This window comes from Heptranchias perlo, chromosome 17 (genome assembly GCF_035084215.1).
Source record: "Heptranchias perlo isolate sHepPer1 chromosome 17, sHepPer1.hap1, whole genome shotgun sequence".
Classification (NCBI taxonomy): domain Eukaryota; kingdom Metazoa; phylum Chordata; class Chondrichthyes; order Hexanchiformes; family Hexanchidae; genus Heptranchias; species Heptranchias perlo.
In genome coordinates, this window is record NC_090341.1 from 19081553 (window position 1) to 19107653 (window position 26101).

At 41.2% G+C, this 26101-nt stretch overlaps 1 protein-coding gene across 2 annotated transcripts in view; it reads left to right on the top strand.

The window, feature by feature from the left end:
* The window catches only part of atg7 (ATG7 autophagy related 7 homolog (S. cerevisiae)), a 137554-nt gene that overhangs the window by 52655 nt on the left and 58798 nt on the right, over positions 1–26101 (top strand). For both annotated transcript variants that reach the window (XM_067998650.1, XM_067998651.1), the window contains exons 12-16: positions 7212–7406; positions 9119–9319; positions 11005–11120; positions 15949–16024; positions 24330–24410. In XM_067998650.1, coding sequence (XP_067854751.1) covers positions 7212–7406; positions 9119–9319; positions 11005–11120; positions 15949–16024; positions 24330–24410 — 669 coding nt within the window. The remainder of the gene's footprint in view (positions 1–7211; positions 7407–9118; positions 9320–11004; positions 11121–15948; positions 16025–24329; positions 24411–26101) is intronic.

Sequence of the window (26101 nt, forward strand, 5' to 3'; positions counted from 1 at the left end):
CTAGTGGAGAGGAATAATGACTTTCACAGGCAGTTGTATAGCTGTTGTGTGTACTGGGTGCCTTTTTAAAATCAGCAGCATTAACATGTATTTCACGAAGCGGAAGTATTAGTCAAAGATGAATAACCAAAATAATAATCGCATTTCCCATCCTTTTTCATTTAAAAAATAAAATTGTTATGGTCCGCCATCATAATTACTTGGTCAGTTCGAGAAATTTGCCTGTCTTTTGCTGATTTCAAAAAATGGGCTGAGAGCAAATAATTCAAAGACATTATCGCTATTCAGGAAAGGAGGGAGAGAGAAAACAGGGAACTACAGACCAGTTAGCCTGACATCAGTTGTTGGGAAAATGCTGGAATCCATTATTAAGGAAGTAGTAACAGGGCACTTAGAAAATCATAATATGATTAGGCAGAGTCAACATGGTTTTATGAAAGGGAAATCATGTTTAACACATTTAATACAGTTCTTTGAGGATGTAACTAGCAGGGTAGATAAAGGGGAACCAGTGGATGTAGTATATTTGGATTTCCAAAAGGCATTCGATAAGGTGCCACATAAAAGGTTGCTGCACAAGATGAGGGCTCATAGGGTTGGGGGTAATATATTAGCATGGATAGAGGATTGGTTAATGGACAGAAAACAGAGAGTAGGGATAAACGGATCATTTTCAGGTTGGCAGGCTGTAACTAGTGGGGTGCCCCAAAGATCAGTGCTTGGGCCTCAGCTATTTACAATCTATATTAACGACTTAGATGAAGGGACCGAGTGTAATGTATCCAAGTTTGCTGACAATACAAAGGTAAGTGGGAAAGTAAGCTGTGAGGAGGACACAGAGTCTGCAAAGGGATATAGACAGGTTAAGTGAGTGGACAAGAAGGTAGCAGATGGAGTATAATGTGGAGAAATGGAAGGTTATTCACTTTGGTAGGAAGAATAGAAAAGCAGAATATTTTTTAAATGGTGAGAAACTATTAAATGTTGGTGTTCAGAGAGATCTGGGTGTTCTCGTACAAAAAAGACAGAAAGCTAGCGTGCAATTATGAAGGCAAATGGCATTTTGGCCTTTATTGAAAGGGGGTTGGAGTACAAGACTAAGGAAGTCTTGCTACAATTGTACAGGGCTTTGATGAGACCACACCTGGAGTACTGCATACAGTTTTGGTCTCCTTATCTAAGGAAGGATATACTTGCCTTGGAGGTGGTGCAATGAAGGTTTACTAGATTGATTCCTGAAATGAGAGGGTTGTCCTATGAGGAGAGATTAAGTAGAATGGGCCCATACTCTCTGGAGTTTAGAAGAATGAGAGGTGATGTCATTGAAACATATACGATTCCGAGGGGCCTTGACAGGGCAGATGCTGAGAGGTTGTTCCCTTGACTGGCGAGTCTAGAACTAGGGGACACAGTCTCAGGATAAGGGTTCGACCATTTAAGACTGAGATGAGGAGGAATTTCTTCACTCAGAGGGTTGTGAATCTTTGGATTTCTCTACTCCAGAGGGCTGTGGATCCTGAGTCATTGAGTATATTCAAGGCTGAGATAGATGGGTTTTTGGACTCTAGGGGAATCAAGGGATATGGGGATCAGGTGCAAAAATGGAGTTGAGGCCAAAGATCAGCCATGATCTTATTGAATGGTGGAGCAGGCTCAAGGGGCCGTATGGCCTACTCCTGGCCCTATTTCTTATGTTTCTTATGGCAACAAAGGAAAGCGGACTTAGTCCTTCGAGCACGGTCCTTCAGCCTTATGCTGACAAATCTGTGATGTACAATGGCAGATATCTACACTGAAACTGGAACTTACCTGAGATGTAATTAATTCTGTTTATACCTGCATGCTGTATATGTTCAAGAACAAAAAGCTTTTTGTGTGTACATTTATCTTCATAAGCTGCATATGCAATGGACATTGTAAAGTTATAAATCTTTTCAAGTATTTATATTTCAAATATAATTGAAGTAGGCATTTGTGCCGGGTATTGTTTGAATTTGTGTAAATAAAATCAATCAGATGGTATCATGTGGTCCAGTAGCTAAGAGTTAGATTTTTAACTATGGGTTTGATGATGTGTTGAGTACAGCGGTTGTATTGGAGCAGCACGAGATGACTGTGCACCAAAACTCTCATTTTTTGACAGCCTGAAAGGAAATTCAGTGAGGGAATGATTATCGAGGAATCGAGACACTCTGCCATTATGCTACCAATTTGGTGCCAAATTTACACTGGTAACATGGTAGTATAACAGTATAAATGGAACGAGCATTCAATAATTTCCTGCCTCCTCCTTCTGGGCTAACCTCCTAGAACTATATTTCTGTTAGTATCTCAGTCCTGGCCATCAGTAAATTCTCGTTATAGTTCCAGATTCCACACACCAGGAAACAATAACTCTGAATATAATTGAGAACTCTATTAACTCTCTTTTGGATGCAATCCAAGTTATAATGATTACTTGCAAAAATTACCTAAATGGTCCCTCTCTCCCTTACAAACAAACTATAACAGCATCAGCAGATCTAGTTAATACTACACTGGTAAATAATAAACTGGAAATGTAAAAACCTTGTGAAATGGATGAATTATTTATTCACAAAGCTCCTTGAACAGTTACCACATGTGCTTGTTAGTGTCCATTTCTGCTGAGGAGGAGCTTCTGCTACTTTGCTGTGTATCTCTGTTCTGAATCTATATATAGTCCAGCGATCCTGTTCTTAGCATTGGCTGAGAGCATGGCTCTAATTGTGTCTTTCTGTCTAATGCATTAGCAGTTTTGAAATTGACCAAAATTATGTTGATCCTATAATGAATGGTATAACAATTGTAGATTGTGTATTTTTTGAAAAGGTCTTGAGTGTTGTATTACATCTTTTTATGTGTTAATGTCAGTGCGTTTGAGGTTGCTCCTTTTCTATCTATTTTTCATCTTGTAAGTGTGAGACAGTGACGTGCAGTGCAAAAGCATAGTAGTACTGCTGGCGGAATGGCTAGGAATGCACCAGGATGTAACATTACTGATCTGTTGCAGGGTCCTTTGTTTTTATTACAGTGTGAAAGATGTTAAGTAAATATGAGCTGATTATAAAGAATTTGTAATAAAACTGATGCTGTATTTTAATTAAGAGGATGAACTGGGTTTAGTTGGATATGAGAGTACCGTTTAAAAATCAGTCAGCTCACATGTCAGCTATTAGAAGAAACTGGCCTCAGCATGCTGGATTGGGGGGGGCGGGGAGGAGAGGGGGCTGGAAGAGAGAGTTGGCCCTGGTTCCTGCTTCTGATAGCTATCAAGCAAACCCTTACTGGAAGTGTAGGCTAGGCTAGAGCTTGCGTTTATATAGTACCATTCATACCTTCAGGATGTCCCAAAGTGTTTCATAGCCAATGAATTGCTTTTGAAGTGTAGTCACTGTTTTGTAGGCAAACGCAGCAGCCAATTTGCACACATCAAGGTCCCACAGACAGCAGTCAAGTAAGTGCTAAGTTAAACTGTTTTTGGAGATGTTGACTGAGAGATAAATTTTAGCCAGGACTGGGCGAATTCCTCTTATTTTCCTCAAATAGTGCCATGGAGTATTTTACCTGAACAGGCAGGTTTGAACAGGCTTGGTTTAACATCTCATCTGAAAGACAGTACTTCCCACAATGTAGCACTTCCTCAGTACTGCACTGAAGTGTCAGCCCTGGAGTGGATCTTGAACCCACAACCTTCTGACTCAGATCCAAGAATGCTACCAGTAGGCCTAGCTGGCACCTCTATAGTCTGCTGTACTCAATATCTGGGCTCACACATGAATAATGGCCACTTGATTTGAGATATTGAAGGGTGACCAGCACTATAATCTCAGCAATAAATCATGGGCCAAATTTTGCTGTGAAAATTACGGCGAGGCTAACACCGCTCACTGTTATTTACGTGCAAATCAGTCAGCAACTTCCAGCGACCGCACATGCGCAGTTAAATCCGGAAGTTGCTGACCGAGATACACTGCTCCTCCATAAGATTCCTGAGAATGGCATCTTACTGTCTGGCTGCCCTTTCAAATGAATGGAACAGCGTGAAGTTCCTGCATTGATGCTGCACATATGGACTAAACTCGCCAGAAAAAGTTAGGGCTTGTCCGTTCTGAAGAAAGTACCCTTTTAATGGCGTGTTAAGTTTTAATTACTGCCAAACAACCTCTCTAGCACTGAAAATTAACTTTAACAACTGTGGAGTCTCATTCCTTCAGATTTTAATTGTTGTTTGATATTTTTTTTTTAATTAAATACATTTTTATTTTCTTACTTTTTCTTTCTGTCTCTTTTCTCTCTGTCTCTCAATTCAATCTTTCTTACCCTCTTTATTTCGCTTACTATACCTGATTTGACATTGATTTCACTATTCTAACTTATACTTCCTGGTTCAGTCTCTGCTTGTTCAGGTAAATTAACATGCTTCAATCTGATTGGTTAAGGGGATAGATAGTTGCTTGCCCTGTAGAGTTTCATTGAAATTACAGCACAGAAACTGGCCATTCGGCCCAACTGGTCTATGCCGGCGTTTATGCTCCATAACGAGCCTCCTCCCTCCCTACTTCATCTAACCCTATCAGCATACCCTTCTATTCCTTTTTCCCTCGTGTGCTTATCTAGTTTCCCTTCAAATGCATCTATGCTATTTGCCTCAACTACTCCTTGTGGTAGTGAGTTTCACATTCTTACTACTCTTTGGGTAAAGACGTTTCTCCTGAATTCCCTATTGGATTTATTAGTGACTATTTTATATTTATGACTTCAAGTTTTGGACTCCCCCACAAGTGGAAACATTTTCTCTACATCTACCCTATCAAACCTTTTCATTTATCTTAAAGACCTCTATCAGATCACCCCTCAGCCTTCTCTTTTCTAGAGAGTAGACCCTCAGCCTTACCTGATAAGGATATCATCTCAGTTCTGGTATCATCCTTGTGAATCTTTTTTACACCCTTTCCAATGCATCTATATCCTTTTTATAATATGGAGACCAGAACTGTGCACAGTACACCAAGTGTGGTCTAACCAAGGTTCTTTACAAGTTTAACATAACTTCTCTGCTTTTCAATTCTATGTCTCTAGAAATGAACACCAGTGCTTGGTTTGCCTTTTTTATGGCCTTAACAACCAGTGATTTATGTATCTGTACCCTTAGATCCCACTGCTCCTTTATCCCATTTAGAATCTTGTATTCCAAGCAGTATGTGGCCTCCTTATTCTTCCTACCAAAATGCACAACCTCACACTTATCTATATTGAAATTCATTTGCCAATTACACACCCATTCAGCAAGTTTATTAATGTCCTCTTGCATTTTGACGCATTCTTCCTTTGTATTAACTACACCCCCAATTTGGTGTTACCCGCAAATTTTGAAATTGTACTTCCGATTCCGAATCCAAATCATAATGTAAATTGTGAACAACAGTGGCCCCAGCACTGATCTCTGTGGAACACCACTTCCCACCTTTTGCCAGTCTGAGTACATCCCCTTAACCCCTACTCTCTGATTCCTGTTTTGTAGCCAACTTGCTATCCATTCTGCTACGGGTCCCCTGACTCCATGTGCTCTGACCTTAGTCACGAGTCTACATTGCGGTACCTTATCGAAGACCTTTTGAAAATCCAAATATATTACATCTACTGCATTACCCTTGTCTACTTTTTCTGTTACTTCTTCAAAGAATTCAATTAAGGTTGGTCAAGCATGACTTTCCCTTCTGAAATCCGTGCTGACTATTCTTTATTATATTTTTGTTTTCTAGATATTTTTCTGTTACATCTTTGAGTAAAGATTCCATTATCTTTCCTATCACTGATGTTAAGCTAACTGGTCTATATTTATAAAAGGGAGCTAGAACTATTCCAGGGTACTCTGGAATAGTTGTAGCTCCCTTTTTAAATATAGGGGATGTTGGTGCTGTTTCTAATGAATTTTTATATATATGTAATAGTGCCTCTGCTGTCTCCTCCCGAACTTCTTTTAATGTTCGCGGATGCAATCCATCCGGACCAGTGGTTTTATCCTCTCTAAGTTTGATTAGTTTATCAATTATTTCTCTCCTCCCTATCTTAAATGTTTTTATGTCTTTTTTGATATCTTCTTTTAGTGCCCACCTTGTTGGTCTCTCTGGTAAATACTGAAGCAAAGTAACTATTTAATATTTCTGCCATTTCACTGTTAATACCTGTTAGTTTATCTTGTGCATCCTTCAGTGGCCCTATCCCTATTCTGATTTTTATTTTGTTATTTATGTGTCTGTAGAATACTTTACTGTTTCTTTTTACATTCCTTAATATAAAATTTAATTTCGTAGTTCCTCTTTGCTTTCCTAATTGTTTTTTTTTACTTCTCTCCTAGCCTCTTTATATTCCCTTTGTCTTCCTCTCTCTTACTGTCTATGTACTTTAGAGTATGCATGCCTTTTTCTTTAGTTTCAATTCTACCCTTGAAACAGGTAAAGAGGGTGCCATTTTTTTTGGCTGTGTAATTTAGAGGAAGTTGCCCTGCCAAAGCTCATAGAAAATCTGTGGGCAAGTGCAAGCCTGCGTTCGTTCGCAAAATCTGAACCAGTGTGTTTCACCAGATAAAGGACCTGTCTAAGATCTCATGGTGCTATTGAAGGAAGAATGGAGATTTCTCTCGACATTCTGACCAACATTTATCCCTCAACCAACATTTACAAAAACAGATTAACTGGCCATTCACCTTATTGCTGTTTTTGGGGACCTTGATGTGTGCTAATTGGCTACCATGTTTGCCTACAAAACAGTGACTACACTTCAAAAGTAATGAAGTATTTGGGACATCCTGAGGACATGAATGGTGCTATATAAATGCAAGTTCTTCCATGCTTTTAAAAATCTTCCATAAGGCACACACTTCCTGTCCACAAACCTTACTTCCTATTGTAACCTTGGTTGCATCATCTGTCAACATTTACCATTGTAAATTGATGAATCAAGATTTCCCTATGTTAACTGATGTAGTTGTAGGTTCTGGAAACAAAGTGGCTCAGTGGAGTAAGTTTCTGAAGTCTCTTTCCTAACTCCATTGCCATCTTATGTGTGTTTAAAAACTTGCATCACCAAAGGCAATTTACCATTGTTCTAATAATTCAAAACAAAATACAGCTATTAAGAAAGCTGTACTCTATTGTAAAGATGACTTACTACTGACTTTGTCATTGCAGAAAGTGGAGGGATTTAGCCTGAGTATACCAATGCCAGGTCACCCGGTGAATTTTTCTACAGTGACAATGCAACAGGCTCAGACAGATGTTGAACAGCTGGAGAAGCTCATTTGCTCACATGATGTCATCTTCCTGCTAATGGACACCCGTGAGAGTCGATGGCTTCCCACAGTCATTGCAGCCAGTCAGCGAAAGGTAATGCTTCCTGGGTACAATATTGTTAACACCTCAATTCATTGCATTTCAGCAGTGACTTAGTGACAAGTTCTACAAATGGAGAAAGAATCAGTAATGGAAGATTAAACAGGATTTCCCTTCTATCTGGGCAGCTTTTTTTTACTTTGCAAATTTAAAAATAAAGAAAAATCCAGCTGTGACAAAAATACCAAATACTTGAACAATTTTTTCATGTCCCATGTATTGTGAAGTTACTGACTGATGCGGGGACATGGATGCTTGAACCAAATTAGTTAGTGTTGGCAGGCTGGTCGACTGTGGGGAAAGCATCACAGCCAGGTTTGATATCGTCTCCTCACGTTGTCCACACAAGTACTTTTCAACAGAAGTCACTAAGATGCTGTGTGACTTGGAAGGGAACATGGTGATCCCATGACATTGCTGCTCTTGTCCTTCTCTGTGTAGAGGCCGCAGGGAAGGGAGCTGCTGTCGAAGTAGCCTTGGTGAGTTGCTGCAGTGCATTTTGTAGATAGTACGTACTGCAGCCGTAGTGCACCGGTAGTGGTGAGGGTTGATAATGCCTCCAGTGGCAGGGGCCCCGGTCAAGCGAACTGTTCTGTCCTGGATGGTGTTGAACTTCTTGAGTGTTGTTGCGGCTGCACTCATCCAGGCAAGTAGCAAGCATTCCATTACATTCCTGACTTGAGCCTTGTAGAGGTGGATGCAGTTTTGAGGGATTGGGAGGTAGGCCATTTATCGCAGATTACCCAGCCTCTGTCCTGTTGTTGTAGCCATGACGTTGATATGGCTGATCCAGTTCAGGTCGAGTTCTGGACAATGATGACCTGAAAGATGGTGGGGGACTCGGGGATGGTGGTGTTGTTCATGATCAAGGGGAGGTGGCTGGGCCTTCTGTTGTTGGAGATTGTTATTCCCTAGCAGTTATGTATTATGCATGAATGTTACTTAATGAAACTTTCTCAACCCTTTCGTCAAGCGTTTGCTGGTGGTATTGCCCTCAACCATTGATTCACTGATGGGAATTCATCTTGCCTATGCATGGATAAAGGCCTCGTGCCATCAAATTCTGAGCTTTTGCAAGGTGATATTATAGAAGTGTTTAAAATTATGAAAAGATGAGATAGGATAGAGAGAAGCAGAATTTCCAGTAGTTGAGGATTCTAGAACAAGGGGTCATAGCTAGAAAATATAAGAGATTTAGAGCAGAGAACAAGGGAAACTTCTTTACACAGAGAGTTGTGAGGCTGTGACATTCACTTCCAGGGTTGGCTGAGGCAAAAACCATGCATAGCTGAAAGAAGTAAAAGAGGATGGGGGGATAGGGTAATAGGATGGGTAAATGTGATCAGCGCTGTTTGCTCACGTGGAGAGTAAATGCCAACATGGCCCAAATGGCCTGTTGTAATTTCCTAGTATTCCTTTGTACTTTAAGTAAAACTATAGGGATAGATTTTACAAATTAGCACTGTTACTGCCAAAGTTTGTGTAAATGGAGTGCATATCGGGACTTTGGGAGTAACAGTCAGTGCATCCACCATAATCTTCCATGCATTAAAATTAAAATCTACTGCATAAAGGATGCGAAGGATTACTATGCCTGCTTCCTTTTTTGGTGAAAATCCACAATGGAAAACGTTAGCAGCAAAAAGGGATGAAAAATGAAAAGAAGGTTGAACGTGAATGTGAAGTATATTTTTTTTTGCTTGCAGTTAGTTATTAATGCGGCTTTGGGGTTTGATACCTTTGTTGTGATGAGACATGGCCTGAAAAAGCCGAAACAGGAGTCTGGAGAACCTGCTGCAGCTGCTGCCTCCATCGCTTCCTCAGTGACTGGCTCTTCACTCTTCTCAAACATTCCTGGCCACAAACTGGGCTGCTACTTCTGTAATGATGTTGTAGCACCTGGAGATGTAAGTAGTGTGTGAAAAATTATCTCTGCCATAATTTGGTCCAAGAAGGAAGAGCATGATTGGGAAATTGAAAGGGGGTTTGTTCTGATTTGAGCTAGTTGTGCCTAACCAGATATTTTGTTTGTTCAGGATCTATTGCACCTTTTTGTGGCGCCACATAGATTGAATTGCAAAGCTGTAAAAATTAAAATGATGCACAGCTACAGGTTTTATATGTTTCCAGCTTTGTTATAGAATCTTGCTCTTTGGGAAGCAAGGCAGCAGCCATTAATGGTAGATATTCCTCCTCTTCAAAATTAAAATGAACAAAGTAACAGGATTGTGATTAAGGATTCTGATTTGCACTTAAAAGAAAGTTTGTGTAATGCAGAAACACATAAAGCTATATGCCGTGTTGTCTATTGAGTGGCATAGCTAATGAAAACAGGGACAGGGATTGAAGTTAATGCTTAAAGCTTTGTTTTACATGCGGTTGAACATTATGATAATATTCCATTATGCCAAGTACTGAATTGTTATTTAATTCATGCTACTCCTGGATTGCTATTTTGTCCTGCGATCTGAATTACATTGGGAATCAGAGTAGTACATATGGATAGAAATAGTCTTAAGTTCAATTATTTTGTTGACTTTAGAACTGTTGCATTATACAGAAGAGTTTGAAGTGACAGCAGTAAGCAATGGACCAGTGGTTCAAAAGTACTTTAAATGACTGGAGGTCTGCTGTCTATCATAGAGATTGAATGACAGCTGAGAAGATGAGGATCTTTGAAAGAGAAATAGAATTCACAATACTATGAAGTTCAGAGACTTTAATAATGTGCAAAAAGTTCACTTCCAGGGAAGGAGATTAGAGCTGCGTACACTGATCTTAGTATTTTCTAGATGGGAAAACACTCTAAAAGGTAAATTTAGCGCTTATTCTAATAAAGTTGTTCTAATATTTAATGGGGTGTTTGATTAATTATCTTTAAAACATTCACAAAAATTGCTCGTATTTTACAGAAACATAGTATTTTCCTTTTTCCAAGTGTCTATTACATATGTGTGAACCTAGATGGTGTCAGCAGGCAATTCAACATTGGGGAACAAAATGGCCCAGTCCAATCCCGTCCACACTTGAACTCCACTCACTGTTTTAACCAGTGGTGCCATTCAGAGCACTTAAGGCATCAAATAGTTTCAGACTTGTTGCTTTTGTGGAAAAAGGAAACTGAAAGTTGGAACCTAAGTTTCTGCTGTCACGGAAACATTATATTGTGACCTGTTGAGCTTGTCTGGGAACAACTTTATTTTCAAAAACTAAATAGTTATTATTGGTACGTCATATTGGGAAACCTGTGCGTTTACTATAAAGAAGGATATGGGTTGAAGCCTGTGGTTCTCCAAGCACACAGTTTCTGACCGCGGCCAGGTTCCAGGCAAAGACGGAGAAAAAGGATCCGTGGTGATGCTCAGTCACTCTTTGACACTTCCCAGGGTCAGCTGTAGAGCAGCAGGCGAACTTTCAGCCCTCTGATGAATGATGCATGCTGCACAAGACTAGAGAGAAGGGGAAATAATTTTTGTTTTTACCATGGTGTAAAAATAAAAATCTTGTTCCTCTTGTAAGGCTATAGTAATTGTTAATAAGTAAATGTCAAGATTTTTGACAGGTAGGAATGATTCACTGTATTTTCTGTCAGTCAACCAGAGACCGCACTTTAGACCAGCAGTGCACTGTGAGTCGTCCTGGCTTGGCTATGATAGCTGGAGCACTTGCTGTGGAGTTGATGGTTTCTATACTGCAACATGCTGAAGGGTAAGCTGAAATATTGATATGTAATTCTACTTTTAACAAAGTGTCTCTGTAATTGACAACCAAGGAATGCAGGCTTTAAAATGTGTGATTTTGTTAAGTGCTTAACTATAGAGAAATTCAACTATTCTCCAACTTTTAATAAAATAGTTTCAGCCTCGTCACTAAACCTGATCTTATCTGTTTCTCCCAAAATTTAAATAATGCAGTTGTTGTAAATATTAAATGTTGAATACAAATACATAAAGGGCAAAAGAGTAACTAGGGAGAGAGTAGGGCCTCTTAAGGATCAACAAGGTCATCTATGTGCGGAACCACAAGAGATGGGTGAGATCCTGAATGAATATTTCACATCGGTATTTACGGTTGAGAAAGGCATGGATGTTAGGGAACTTGGGGAAATAAATAGTGATGTCTTGAGGAGTGTACATATTACAGAGAGGGAGGTGCTGGAAGTCTTGACGTGCATCAAGGTAGATAAATCTCTGGGACCTGATGAAATGTATCCCAGGACGTTATGGGAGGTTAGGGAGGAAATTGCGGGAGCCCTAGCAGAGATATTTGAATCATCGACAGCTACAGGTGAGGTGCCTGAAGATTGGAGGGTAGCAAATGTTGTGCCTTTGTTTAAGAAGGGCGGCAGGGAAAAGCCTGGGAACTACAGACCGGTGAGCCTGACATCTGTAGTGGGTAAGTTGTTAGAGGGTATTCTGAGGGACAGGATCTACGGGCATTTGGAGAGGCAGGGACTGATTAGGAACAGTCAGCATGGTTTTGTGAGAGGAAAATCATGTCTCACGAATTTGATTGAGTTTTTTGAAGGGGTAACCAAGAAGATAGATGAGGGCTGTGCAGTAGACGTGGTCTACATGGACTTCAGCAAAGCCTTTGACAAGGTACTGCATGGTAGGTTGTTACATAAGGTTAAATCTCACGGGATCCAAGGTGAGGTAGCCAATTGGATACAAAATTGGCTTGACGACAGAAGACAGAGGGTGGTTGTAGAGGGTTGTTTTTCAAACTGGAGGCCTGTGACCAGCGGTGTGCCTCAGGGATCGGTGCTGGGTCCGCTGTTATTTGTTATTTATATTAATAATTTGGATGAGAATTTAGGAGGCATGGTTAGTAAGTTTGCAGATGACACCAAGATTGGTGGCATTGTGGACAGTGAAGAAGGTTATCTAGGATTGCAACAGGATCTTGATAAATTGGGCCAGTGGGCCGATGAATGGCAGATGGAGTTTAATTTAGATAAATGTGAGGTGATGCATTTTGATAGATCGAATCGGGCCAGGACCTACTCCGTTAATGGTAGGGCGTTGGGGAGAGTTATAGAACAAAGAGATCTAGGAGTACAGATTCATAGCTCCTTGAAAGTGGAGTCACAGGTGGATAGGGTGGTGAAGAAGGCATTCAGCATGCTTGGTTTCATTGGTCAGAACATTGAATACAGGAGTTGGGATATCTTGTTGAAGTTGTACAAGACATTAGTAAGGCCACACTTGGAATACTGTGTACAGTTCTGGTCACCCTATTATAGAAAGGATATTATTAAACTAGAAAGAGTGCAGAAAAGATTTACTAGGATGCTACCGGGACTTGATGGTTTGACTTATAGGGAGAGGTTAGACAGACTGGGACTTTTTTCCCTGGAGAGTAGGAGGTTAAGGGGTGATCTTATAGAAGTCTATAAAATAATGAGGGGCATAGATAAGGTCGATAGTCAAAATCTTTTCCCAAAGGTAGGGGAGTCTATAACGAGGGGACATAGATTTAAGGTGAGAGGGGAGAGATACAAAAGGGTCCAGAGGGGCAATTTTTTCACTCAAAGGGTGGTGAGTGTCTGGAACGAGCTGCCAGAGGCAGTAGTAGAGGCGGGTACAATTTTGTCTTTTAAAAAGCATTTGGACAGTTACATGGGTAAGATGGGTATAGAGGGATATGGGCCAAGTGCAGGCAATTGGGACTAGCTTAGTGGTATAAACTGGGCGACATGGACATGTTGGGCCGAAGGGCCTGTTTCCATGTTGTAACTTCTATGATTCTATATGAATTGAGATGCAGAGGATTCAATTAAAGCGTGTGATTACAGCTTGTTTACTAGTTTCTTGCATTAATTGAGGGATATCCATAGATGCTACTGAGGGTCATGGGTAGCCTTCTGTCAGTAAGATCCATCACTTTACTACTTGCCTTCCTATGCTTATCTAGGTGCTGTGCTCCCGTGGATTTTATTGTTCAGTTATTATATACTTTCTGAATGTCGTAGTACAAACAAAGGTCGTTCAGCAAATCAAGTCTATACCACAGTTTTACTGCACATGAACCACCTAGTCTAACCTCATTCTCTTGCTCACTCTCTATACCTTTTTAATATTTCTCTTTTGAAAGTATTTAAGGACTCTGCCTAAACTGTGATTTGTGGCAGAGAATTCCACATTCTGACCATGCTGTTGTGAAAACATTTTTTTTTCTAATCTCTCCTTCCATTCTTTTGATAATTATTCTAAATTTGTGCTTTTTTATTGTCATCTCACTGACCAGTGGAAACAATCCATCACAATTTATCTTATCGTAACCCATCATAATCTTGAAGGCCTCTGACAGGTCACCCCTCAACCTTCTCCACTCCAGTGAAAAAAAGCCCCAACTTTTCAAGTCTCTGTTCATAGCTGTAACCCCCTTATTGCTAGTAACGCCCAAATGGATCTATGCTGCACCTTTTCCATTGCTTTTATATCCTTTCTGTAATAAGGTTCCTAAAACTACACAATACTCTAGCTGTGACCTAAGAGCTTATGCTAGTTCAACATTACCTCCTTCCTTCTGTATTCAATGTCTCAAGATACTAAACTAAGGATTCCGTTCTTTTTTATGACCTTTTCCACTTTAGCTATCACCTTCAATGGCATGTACCTGCACACCAAGATCTGCCTGTTTCTATACTCCATTTAAAATCTTAGCATTTAGGGTATTCTCCCTTCTCCTATTCTTACATCCAAAATGTATTACTTCATTAAACTGCAGCTGCCCATTTTCCTAGCCTATCTGTGTCCTCCTGCAGTTTTTCAGTCATCGTCACAATTCGCCATACCCCTCAATTTGGTGTCATCAACAAATTTTGATTTTGTTCCCTCAGTTCCTAAGTTTAAAAAGTAATTATTTCCATTGGCCTTCAGCCCAATTTCCTGAGTTAGTTTAAATCTACAGTTTTACTAGTTGTTACCTAATATTTTTTTAATGTGAGAAAGCTTAAGGATAGTTGCCTTATCAGCACCACTTTTTGCTCCTGCTTTTATTTCAGCAACTCAACAATAAAAATAAATATTTAGTGAGGTTGCCAGTCACAAACTAGAAATTTAAATACTGTTCATGATATATTAGTGAAATATAATGTTATTGATATTGTACCTTCCCTTTGTAATTTTAACTGAACTTACTGGTAATGACATATCAACCCTAGAAATTACCATTTGTGACATTAGTTTATGAGCATGTAAACATAACATTCTTTTAGAATCTATGTTAATGGAGATATTAATCAATTTAAAATAAATGTTAAGGAGCTCTGTTAAAATAACAAATGAAGCAAAGTCTTGCAAACACATTAGATATTCATATGCTAATTTTACAGTTATTTCCAGGCTATAATCTAAAGAGAGTTGAATGTGAATGTTTTTTTTTTCCCCCACTCGTAGTGCTGCCTGTCTCTTGAGTGGTCAGGCCACATACCCATTTCTTCCTGAACATCCATGTAGTATTTTTTGTAGCGCAATATAACAACAAAATTATGAAAAAAAGTACGAAGTTTCACTGACGAGCCTAAAATGACATGTTACTTAGGCCTCCATCATGGTATGGGCCAAGATTGGCTGCTTAACTTCAAGTCACACAAATCATTATTAGCTGCGGTATGGAAAGATATGGTCAGTGTCACTGTTTTACGTCCAGCTTGGCTCAGTGATAGCACTCGCAATTTTGAATTGTAAGGTTGTGGGTTCAAGCCCGCTCCAGGACCGAAGCGCATGACATAGGTTGGCACTCCAGTGCAGTACTGAGGAGAGTGCTGCATTGTTGGAGGTGTTGTCTTTCAGATGAGACGTTAAACCGAGGCCCTGTCTGCCTGTTTAGCTGGATGTAAAAGATCCTATGATACCATTCAAAGAAGAGCAGCGGATTTTTCCCCAGTGTCCTGGCAACATTTATCCCTCAACCAATGTCATCAAAAAAACAGATTTAACTAGTTTATTTCATTGCTGTTTGTGGGACCCTGCTGCGTACAAATTGGTTGCCGCATTTGCCTACAAAACACCAGTGACAGCAATTCACAATCCATTGGCTGTGAAGCGCTTTTGGATGTCTTAAAGACATGAAGGGTGCTATATATTTGAGGTGGCAATATTATCACACTGTATGATTTCACATGACATTAGGAGTGATTACAGTCTTTTATCTGATGTAACTTCATTCTTGTGAAATAAATGGAATGTGTGTTGTGCAACTGTAGAATATCCAAGTTATTCTACTCATTTTTTAGAATTTTATAATCCAATTCAGCAGTTACTTTATTTCAGTATTACTTTGATCTTCCCAAGGCAGATCAAAACGGCATCCTGATCTTTGGTATGTTTCACTCTGACAGAATTTTGTTCGGAACAAGTTCATCTTGGTCAAACATTTCCAGATAATATTTATTTGCGGAGTGAAAATGTACATCCATGAGACATGATCTCTAAATGGGGCAGCTAATGAAAATGAAACTAGGAAACGGATCTGTTAATGATTTGAAACAGTCCGAATGACACTTGGTGCCTCTGTTTTGGATTTGCAGTGGGTACGCAGTAGCCAGCAGCAGTGATGACCGGCTGAATGAGCCTCCGACATCTCTCGGTCTTGTCCCTCATCAGGTGAGTAATTTCACAACCTACCACTCCGGCACAATGTGTTGTGAACAGGTGTCTTATGTCATCTTTGTCCACAATGGTTTTTATCTTGGGAAAATCGGTAACTTTTTTTTAAAGTGAGACCTTGGGCCCGATATTAGGAGAGAGGCGGGTTGGCAGCGGGGGGTCGACTGGGCGCGTGGGTAACGCACCCAGTGAAATTGGTGGGTTTGGTACGCGATCGTAAGCAAATTGAAGCCACTTACCTTGGCTTCCGGGTTTCGCGCTGGAAAGCTGCGCAGCGGGCGGACTGCGCACCCACAGGGGGAAAGCTGCTCCCAGGTTTAATGATGCATCACTCCAGGTCTTACTGGATGGGGTGAGGAGGAGGAGGAGGAGGAGGAGGGAGATCTTCCACCTGGCAGACGGGAGGAAGTGGCCTGCCTCTGCCACCACGAAGGCCTGGCTGGAGGTGGCAGAGGAGGTCACCAGCACCACCAACATATCACGCACCTGCATACAGTGCAGGAGGTGCTTCAATGACCAAACCAGGTCAGCCAAAGTGAGTACTCTTACTCGTTCCCCTACACTCCGTCTGCCACATCAACGCCCCCACCCCACTTCTCCTTCTGCACTGCCAACACTACTCGATCACATCACTCCTCACACCCACTGAACCCTCATCCTCATCTTACCTGCACTTCCTCACCTCCCCAGTACTCATCCCACCACTACCACTCAACCCAATCCTCATACAATCTCATGGCTCTATCTCATACTCACCCTCTCATGCATCTCTTTCACGGTCAGCCTCACCCAACCTGCCACTTTCTGTGCTGCAGCCACAGGACATGCATCACGTATGTGTAGTAGGAAGCGTAAGGCAAACGTGTCGTGAGCATGAAGGGGATACATAAGGGTGTTTGAGGGTTTGTCACGGTTTTTACTTGTATTTGATTTCTGATCAACTCACGTTACATATTATATTGTCACCACTACTGCCACGTCTTGGCCATTCTTGACTGGCTTGTGCATTAAGGCCCTTTCATGAGGTTCTCCATGAACACCCTTGATGCCACCCATTGGGTCACCCTACAGTGGGTGTATGTGTAGTTGCACGACTACTTTGTGCAGGTGCCTGTTGCGCAGCACTGTGTTGTGTAGCTCCACGTGGCAGAGATGGACGGCATGCCTGGTGAAGCTGGTGATGTTGCTCGTCCTCCAATGGAGTGATGAATGCAGCTATGGAACCCTCCCCCCTTGACGGTGTGAGTGTGAGGGGGTCCGCAAAGTAGGTAAATGTGTTTGGACAGCAGAATTTAGGGTATGATGTAATAATTTTGAGTGTGGAGACAACAGTGTAGCAGGCAAAACTTTGTCTGAGGCGACACGGTGCCCTGCTGCAATGAATGAGGGTTTACCCCACACCTGTTAAATGGACCTTTGCAGCTGCTGCTGGCTGCAACACGTCTGTTTAAAGAGGGAGTGTTTCCCCCAGCATGGGAAACACGCTCTGGGTAGTCCAGAATCCGAATCCTCCTAAAATCTCCAACTAATGAGGTCTGTAAACGACCTCAAGTACCCAGATAATGATCTTAAGTAGGATCCCGCTGGCTTTGATTGCCGGTGGGATGCGGGGGCTGCGCGCGCACCGATTCGCGTCATTGGGGAACCCGGAAGTGGGCAGGTTGGAGCCGGGCTCCGGAACCGCTCCGAGAATCCCCAATTTTAGGAGGCCCCCGCCACAAACGCACCCGCTCGGCCATCTGAAAATTGACCCCCTTATCTTGATGAATCATAAAAATTGTGAACTATAGCTTGCTGTGATTTTCAGCCCAATTGCTGAACAAGATGATTTATATTTACTTAGTTAATAGGAACAGGAGTGGGGCATTTTGCCGCTTGAGCTTGTTCCGTCATTCAATTAGGTCATGTCTGATCTGTACCTCGACTCCATTTACCCACCTTTGATCCATAACCCTTGATATCCTTTCCTAATAAAAATCTGTCAATCTCAGTCTTGAAAATTTCAATTGGCCCAGCATCCACAGCCTTTTGGGAAAGCAAGTGCCAGATTTCCACTACCCTTTGTGTGGAAAAAGTGCTTCCAGAATTCACTCTTAAATGGCCTTAGTTCTAATTTTAAAATTGTGTTCCCTTGTTCTGGATCCCACACCAGAGGAAATAGTTTCTCTGTACCTACTCTATCAAATCCATTTATCATTTTAAACACCTCAGTTAGATCATCCCTCAACCTTCTAAGCTCAAGGGAATACAAGCCAAGTTTATGTACCTGTTCTTTTTTAATTTAACTCTTTAAGGCCTGGCCTCATAATTTAACTCTTTAAACACTGGTGGATATGCACTGTAAGGCCAATATATCCTTCCTGAGGTTCGGTGCCCAAAACTGAACACAGTACTCCAGATGGGTACTGACCAAGGCTTTGTACAACTGAAGCATAACTTCTTCATTTTTGTATTCCAACCCCTTTGAGATAAATGCCAACATTCCATTAGCCTTTTTGCTTACTCTTTGTGCCTGTGTACTAGCTTTTAGTGATTTGTTTACCTGGACATCCAAATACCTTTGCTCCTCCACAGTTCCTAGTCCCTTGCCATTAAGAAAATATTCCAACTTGTCTTTCTTGGATCCAAAGTGGATGACCTCACACTTCCACACATTGGGCAAAACTGTGGCAGATGTTGTTCATTCACTTAATCTGTCTATGTCCCTTTATAACTTCCTGCTCCCATCTACACAACTAACTTACGGTGCCTCCTAACTTAGTGTCACCTGCAAACTTGGATATACAACTCTCTATTCTTTCAACCAAGTCATTGCTTAATTTGGCAAAAGCTGAGGCCCCAGTCCAGATCCCTGGGGAACACCACTTGTCAAATCCCGCCAATCAGAGTACATTCCCTTTATCCCCACTCTGTTTCCTACCTCCCAACCAATTACCAACCCAAGCCACAAGATTACGTCCAACTACCTGCGCTTTTATTATTACTAATAATCTCTTGTGTGGAACCTTCTCAGATGCCTTCTGGAAGTCAATATAGACAATATTCATAGATCCTCCGTTGTCCGCCATGTTAGTGACGTCCTCAAAAAAATTCAACTAGAATAGTCAGACACATCCTATCCTTCACAAATCCACGCTGACTCTCTTTGATCAGCTCATACTTGTTCAAGTGCTCAGTCACTCTGTCCCTGATGATAGATTCCAGTAACGTTCCCCACAACTGACGTTAAACTGACAGGTCTGTGATAAACATGAGCATAATTATGCTTTGGCAGCATTCCATACTTTCAGTATTTTGTTTGTGGAAATAGTTTTTAGATTCTCTGCCTTCTAGATTCTACTTCCCCATTGTCTAAGTATTCAGAGGAAAAAATTTTACCATTGTCTGAGTACGTGCACTGCAAGTAAGTGCTTAGCCCTACACTAAAGTTCCTTTGCCTCTTTTGGCAATTTATTTTCTCCCTTTTCCTGGTCTACCTGCACCACACATTTTCCTCAACCAAAAAGGCAAACAAACAAACCACTTTCAGACCTCAGAGTACTGCTGTGGACTGTTGGGAGCTGTGTACTGACACTGCTTTTCTCCCTCCTGCTAGTAATGGGAAGTGTCTGGTTTCAAATCAAAGTTTCCCCAAAATAGCACAGCTGAGCTTGATAACGGGTTGTGGAGGATCAAAGTGCGATCCTACATCCCACTAGTCAGTGACATAGCATGTCCGTGCTCCAACATGCTGCGTCAATGTGCTATCTCATCCAGTAATTTTTAATTTTTTTAGTTGATTGCTGTCTGGGAGTGAGAAAACCATAATTCAACTCCGCTGTGTTTTGCAGATGCAATATGAATTAAAAGTGTCTGATTCTAAACCTCAAGGGTAATTGTCTGTTTACATTGGGTCTGTAAGAAAACCATATAATAGATGATGTTGTTGCAGTGTCTGTAGGGGCCTGTCAGCGTCAGGCAATTTTTAAAAATATCATTGTGCTTGAATGTAGGTATAATGCATTTGTGTAAGTTATTTTTGAGTTTAATGCAAATAAGTAATATATTCAGGTCTATTATTCTTTACATATAAACTGCAGGATTAAAGGTTGTAGCGCAGTTCTTGCATATGTTCATTCCTGGAAGGATGTTATTTAATTGGTGCAGTGTGGGTGTTGAGCATTTTGATCTAGTGTGGATAGAGTTCAATCCTTTAATCTGTCTCCACTTCTCTCAAATAAGATATTGGCCCCGACATTTACGGGGAGGCAGGGAGGGAGCAGGGATGATTTTTAGCAGCTGGGAAACCCAAAAATACAGGGAACGGCAGGACCTCATTTTAGTTTTTTTTCTCCGTTTCCCACCCGGCAGCCAGCCAGATTGAGAGGCTGGCTGGCTGTCGGGTGGGAAGACCTGCAGTAGAATGCTGCAGCCAGGGACCGGGGAGGGAGGAGGGAGGGAGAGATTGCGGGGGGCGGGGGGTAGAGAGAGGACGACAGAGAGATCGCAGGTCGACATCGGATCGCGGGGGAGGGGGGATTGGATCACGGGGTTGCAAGGGGGTCTGCCTGGAGATTGCAAGGTTGGGGGGTCGTTGGATTGCAGGGAGGGAGGCCGATCGCGGCAGGTTAGCTTGGAGAATCACTCCTGCTCCTCCTGGCCCACAAGCAGTGCTGGAAAAGCACCTACCTGCTGGATCCAGCAGTTCTCATCTCCCTTTATCTGCCGGCTTTCCCGAGCCCTGGAAAATGTGGCCCACAGTCGTTAAATCTAAATGGCTGCTAAAATCTGAGGCGAGCAGCCTCATTAATATTTTAAATTACTGACCCGCCTGTCAAGAGCACGTTACTCACCTGCCCCGGTTAAACCAGAAGTGGACGGGTTGGGGTTGGGTTTCACATTTTTAAGCATTTAACCCCTCCCTGCCCCTCTTCTGCCTGTCCTGGGGTTTAAAATTACCACCATTGTGTCAGTAACTACTTTGAATTATATGAAATGTCATTATGTTTGAGAGAGTTTTTGGTAGAAAATGATGTACATGTTTGAAAGGCAAAGTAGTGAACCTTTTATAAACACTAAATTGATGTTCGCCATATTCTTTCCTAAAAATAGCCAAATTATTCTGTTTATTGTCTGATTTACTTTAGAAATTCTCCTGACTTATTTTTGCCATCTTGTCAATCCACAACTGAAATAGAAACTTATTTTTATTCATTTGTTTTTTAAAAATATTTATGTAAATTTGATTTGAAAGCTTATAGGTCAACCAAATGAATAGTGGCATTTATGTGCTAGGTCCCGTCTGGTAACCAATTAGCAGAGCTGTCACAGGTAGTTAATATCGTTTGGGGAAGACCGAAGAATCATTTTTGACTACTGCTTTATACTCTTCTCCCTTGCTGCTGACTCTGTTCAGTTCAGTGATGCCGATTTTCTACTCTTAGGATTGAATTTAGTACCATTACGAGATCCAGGATGCCGGCAGAGAGGTTTTCATCAGTCTTGTGCAGTGAGATTGACTGAAAGATAGTGCAAATAAACTTATGTAAAAACATTATATACATATATCAGAGACCGTGGATGTAATTGTAAGGGCAATTAGGGATGGGCAATAAATGCTGGCCTTGCCAGCGACGCCCACATCCCATGAACGAATAAAAAAAAACTTCACTGATCCCACAGGGGCGGGTTTCCAGAGAGAGAGAGAGACACACACACACACACACACACACACACACACACACGTGTGTGTACCTGTATATATAAAATTAATGTGTCTGCAGAAAGATAATGCGTACTTAGTAGTGATTACGAGGCTGATGATTGCTTGTGATCTCGTCAAACTAGGTTTAAAGCCATGTAGTTAGGACCTAGTGTCAATTCTTACAAGCATAGGAATGTACAGGACAGGAAAGTCCATTTAAGCCTACCCTAGCTGGCTCTAGAATTAAAAAACAGAATATACAGTTCGTTACCTAAGTTTTTCAATTGATTTTCTTAACAAAAGCCTGTCCAACTCCATTTCTTTGGGTTTGATTTACATTTATTGAAAATGAACCTAGGTTGAGTATTTATTTCTCTTGGCACTAATAAATATTATTTTGCCATTGAACAGATTCTTTTGATAGGTTAGTGTTCAGCTGTTATTAAGTTAAGTGTTTAAACACTATAATTATCGAAAATTGTAAAAAAAAACGGGATTGAGTCTAACACGCCTGATGACAGTAGCAGCTCTTGACTCTAGATGGTGCCACAATCAAATATTTGGTGCAGCTAAAACTGATAACTAACCAAGCAGTCAGTCCCCTGTTGAAAGAAAAATGGTTTAATTTATTGCATTTAATTACAGCCTCTATAAATTAATAATGGGACTTTGGGCTGGAGTTATACTCCATTACCATTACTGAGAAGAGTGCAAGATTGGAGTTATACTGTGGGATGCAAATCATACACTGCCCGCCAGACGAGAGCACTGCACATGCATACTTAGAGGCATCTGCAGAGGTCTGTTTCACTGGAGGCTATTTCTAAATGGGCGGATAGGCGGCGGATTCAGTTCAATGTAAAAAAAAAATGAGGTAATACGTTTTGAAAGTAAAAATAGGGTAGGTAAATGCACCTTAAATGGTCAGATTTTAATTGGATTAGAGACCAGCGGGATCTTGGTGTGCACATACACAGGTATGTGTACATATTTGGTTTAGTACACTAAGACATAAAATACAAAAGCAAGGAGGTGATGTTGAACTTGTACAACACCATAATTAGGCTGTAGTTGGGGTGTTGTGTATAGTTTTGGGCACCTTATTACAGGAAGATTAAAAAAGCAATGGAAAATGTACAGTTGTAGATTCACTAGGACATTACCAGGGCTGAAGGGTTACAGTTCTGAAGAGAGAATTGAGAGTTACAGCATTTTTCATTAGAGTTGAGATAATGAAGAGTTGGGATGAGGTAAATTATGATAAATTATTTCCCCTTTCACTGGTCAGCAAGATAATAACCAGAAGAAACAAATTTAAGGTAATAAGGAATTAAATAGTTCCTTGAAAAAGAGGAACGTCAAAGTATATGGGGAGCAAGGAGATGAATGGGATTAGACCATAGGAACAGGAGTAGGTCATTTAGCCCCTTGAGCCTGTTCCGCCATTCAGTGAGATCATGGCTGATCTGTGACCTAACCTCATATACCCGCCTCAGCCCCATATCCCTTAATATCTTTGGTTAACAAAAATCTATCAATCGCAGATTTAAAATTAACAATTGAACTAGCACAACTGCCATTTGCGGAAGAGCTTTCCAAACTTCTACCACCCTTTACGTGTAGAAGTGTTTCCTAACTTCACTCCTGCAAGTCCTGGCTCTAATTTTTAGGCTATCTTCCCCCACTCCTAGACTCCCCAACCAGCAGAAATAATTTCTCTCTATCTACCCTATCAGTTCCCGTTAATATCTTGAAAACTTCAAACAAATCACCCCTTAAACTTCTAAATACCAGGGAATACAACCCTAGTTTGTGTAATCTCGTCTCGTAATTTAACCCTTGGAGTCCAGGTATCATTCTAGTAAATCTACACTGCACTCCCTCCAAAGCCAATATATCCTTCCTAAGGTGCAGTGCCCAGAATTGAACACAGTACTCCAGGTGTGGTCTAACCAGGGCTTTATATAGCTGTAGCATAACTTCTACCCCATTGTATTCTAATCCTGTAGGTATAAAGGCCAGCATTCCATTAGCCTTTTTGATTATTTTCTGTACCTGTCCATAACATTTTAATGATCTATGTACATGGACCCCAAAGTCTCTTTGGACCTCCACTGTTTCGAGCTTTTCACCATGTAGAAAATATTCTGATCTATTCTTTTTAGGTCCAAAGTGGATGACCTCACATTTGCCTACATTGAAATCCATTTGCCACAGTTTTGCCCGTTCACTTAATCTATTAATATCGCTCTGTAATTTTATGCTTCCACCTACACTGCTTACAATGCTGCCTATCTATGTGTCATCGGCAAACTTGGATACGTGGCTCTCTACCCCATCATCTATGTCGTTAATAAGTACAGTGAATAGTTGAGGCCCCAACACAGATTTCTGTGGGACACCACTAGTCACATCCTACCAATTTGTGTACCTGCCTACTCTCTCCTGCTGTGACCAGGTGGCTTACGTAGAAAAAAGCACCTGCACTGGTCATGTTGATCCCTGGTATTCAGATCATTGGCTGTGGAGGCAAATAATTGAACCCTACAACTACTGCAGCCAGCCACTCTTTACATGTAAACAGAACTGTAATCAATTTAACATTTCCCTCTCTTCTAGATCCGAGGCTTTTTGTCGAGGTTTGACAATGTCCTTCCAGCAAGTCTAGCATTTGACAAGTGCACAGCATGCTCACCAGTGGTAAGTTTCTTCAGACCTAGACTTGCTGAAAAAAAAGTGTAAAAGTAACCAAAGCTGAATTTAAAAATTTGCAGTTCCTGCAAAGTTCACAATTTCCTTACACTTGTTTAATAAATACATATTCCTAATTTCTAAACAAGCTATTTGTACGTTTTTAAATTCTGCTTAAATATTGTCACTGTAATATTTTCATTATAGACTGCAAGAGGTCAGAGTTTCACAGTTTTTTGTAAAAAGTATTTTTTTCTTTAGTTTATTTTTCTTCCGTATTTCTCAGGCCCTCCCAATGCACCATTCCCTAATGGAATGCATGAGCAGGAGACCTACTCCCCGGCCACTCTATAACCAGCCACCAATGCGCTGTGCTGCTGTACCAGTTACATTAAACTATTATTTAGTGCCACATTAAAACACTAGTTGTGTTTTATTTTTGTAGGCGACCGTCCAGAGAATAACAGGTTTTATTCCAGTCTTTACCATGGGACCCTGTTGTAAATTAGCCATTTGCATTACGTCAGCCTGTTCTAATGATGAATGCTTTGTGCAATTGTAAACATTTATAGTTGCTGTGAATAAATATTTTTACATACATTTTGTTTGATTTTGGGAAAAATGGAACACATTCAGACCTCAGATCAAATGAGCAGATTTAAAATGTTACCCTCTATTTTAATGTGTTTCAGTAAAGTAATAGTTGTGTTTTGTAAGTTAAGTACTGTCTAATTGACTGTTTTGTCCTTTATCAGCAATGTGAACTCCCCAATAAACACATGGGCCTAGGCTTTCCTCCTCTCCCCCTGCCAGTTCTTTAGCAGATCTGGGGTGGGCAGAGGTGGAAAGCTACTCGGGGAGACGTTCTGCTGCACCCCTGCCTCTCCACCAATTTCCGACACCTGCAGCAACAAACTGTCCAATGCCTGCAGCAATCTATCAAGCTCAGAAAATATCTTTTTAAAGCTGGGCCTCTGAGCTTTTCTTCTTCAGCAGAGGATGGATCTGAGCTGTCTCTACAGGCAGCTGATTCCTTTTCCTCCTTAGCCCACTCCACCTGCTCCTGCTCACTTATGCTCCATGTCTCACTTCTCTCAAAGTTGTTATCTATAATCCTGTGTAATGTACATTGCAGAGCTGGTGCTTGGCAGAGTAAGAATGAGTGACAGTGTATCTTCGGGTGGGCTTATCCATCTCCCTAGAGCTCAACTCCGAATCATCTGACAGACCCAGAAAAAGACAAGTGGGACAAAGGTGGCAGTGATATGTTAGGTCAAGTTTCCTGCAATGACAGAAGAAATTTACGTTCACTTTTTGTGGTCGCAGAGATTAAAACAGCGAGTGAAGGAGTGGGTCATGAAAAATGGATCAGGAAAAGTTAGCCACACACCCTCAGCTGGGGCCGGGTCTCCAGCTTCCCCATCTTTTGCTTCCTCCATATTGTCCCTGCTATGGATCTCTTGGGCCGCCTCTTTGAAAGGGGTGAAAGTGTGCAGGTTCTCTCCCTCTACTTTTGGGCATTTTTCTCCTGCAAAAAGAGTAGATGGGGTAAATAATGGACATAGGCAAAATAACAATACCAACCTTGTCAGAAATCCGAGGCCTCCTGCTGCTCCCTTGACTATTGAGGGATGTAATAGGCAAGCTGCTGATATTGGTGCTCTCCCTTTGGCCTGCATCAGACTGCACCTTTAAGCTCC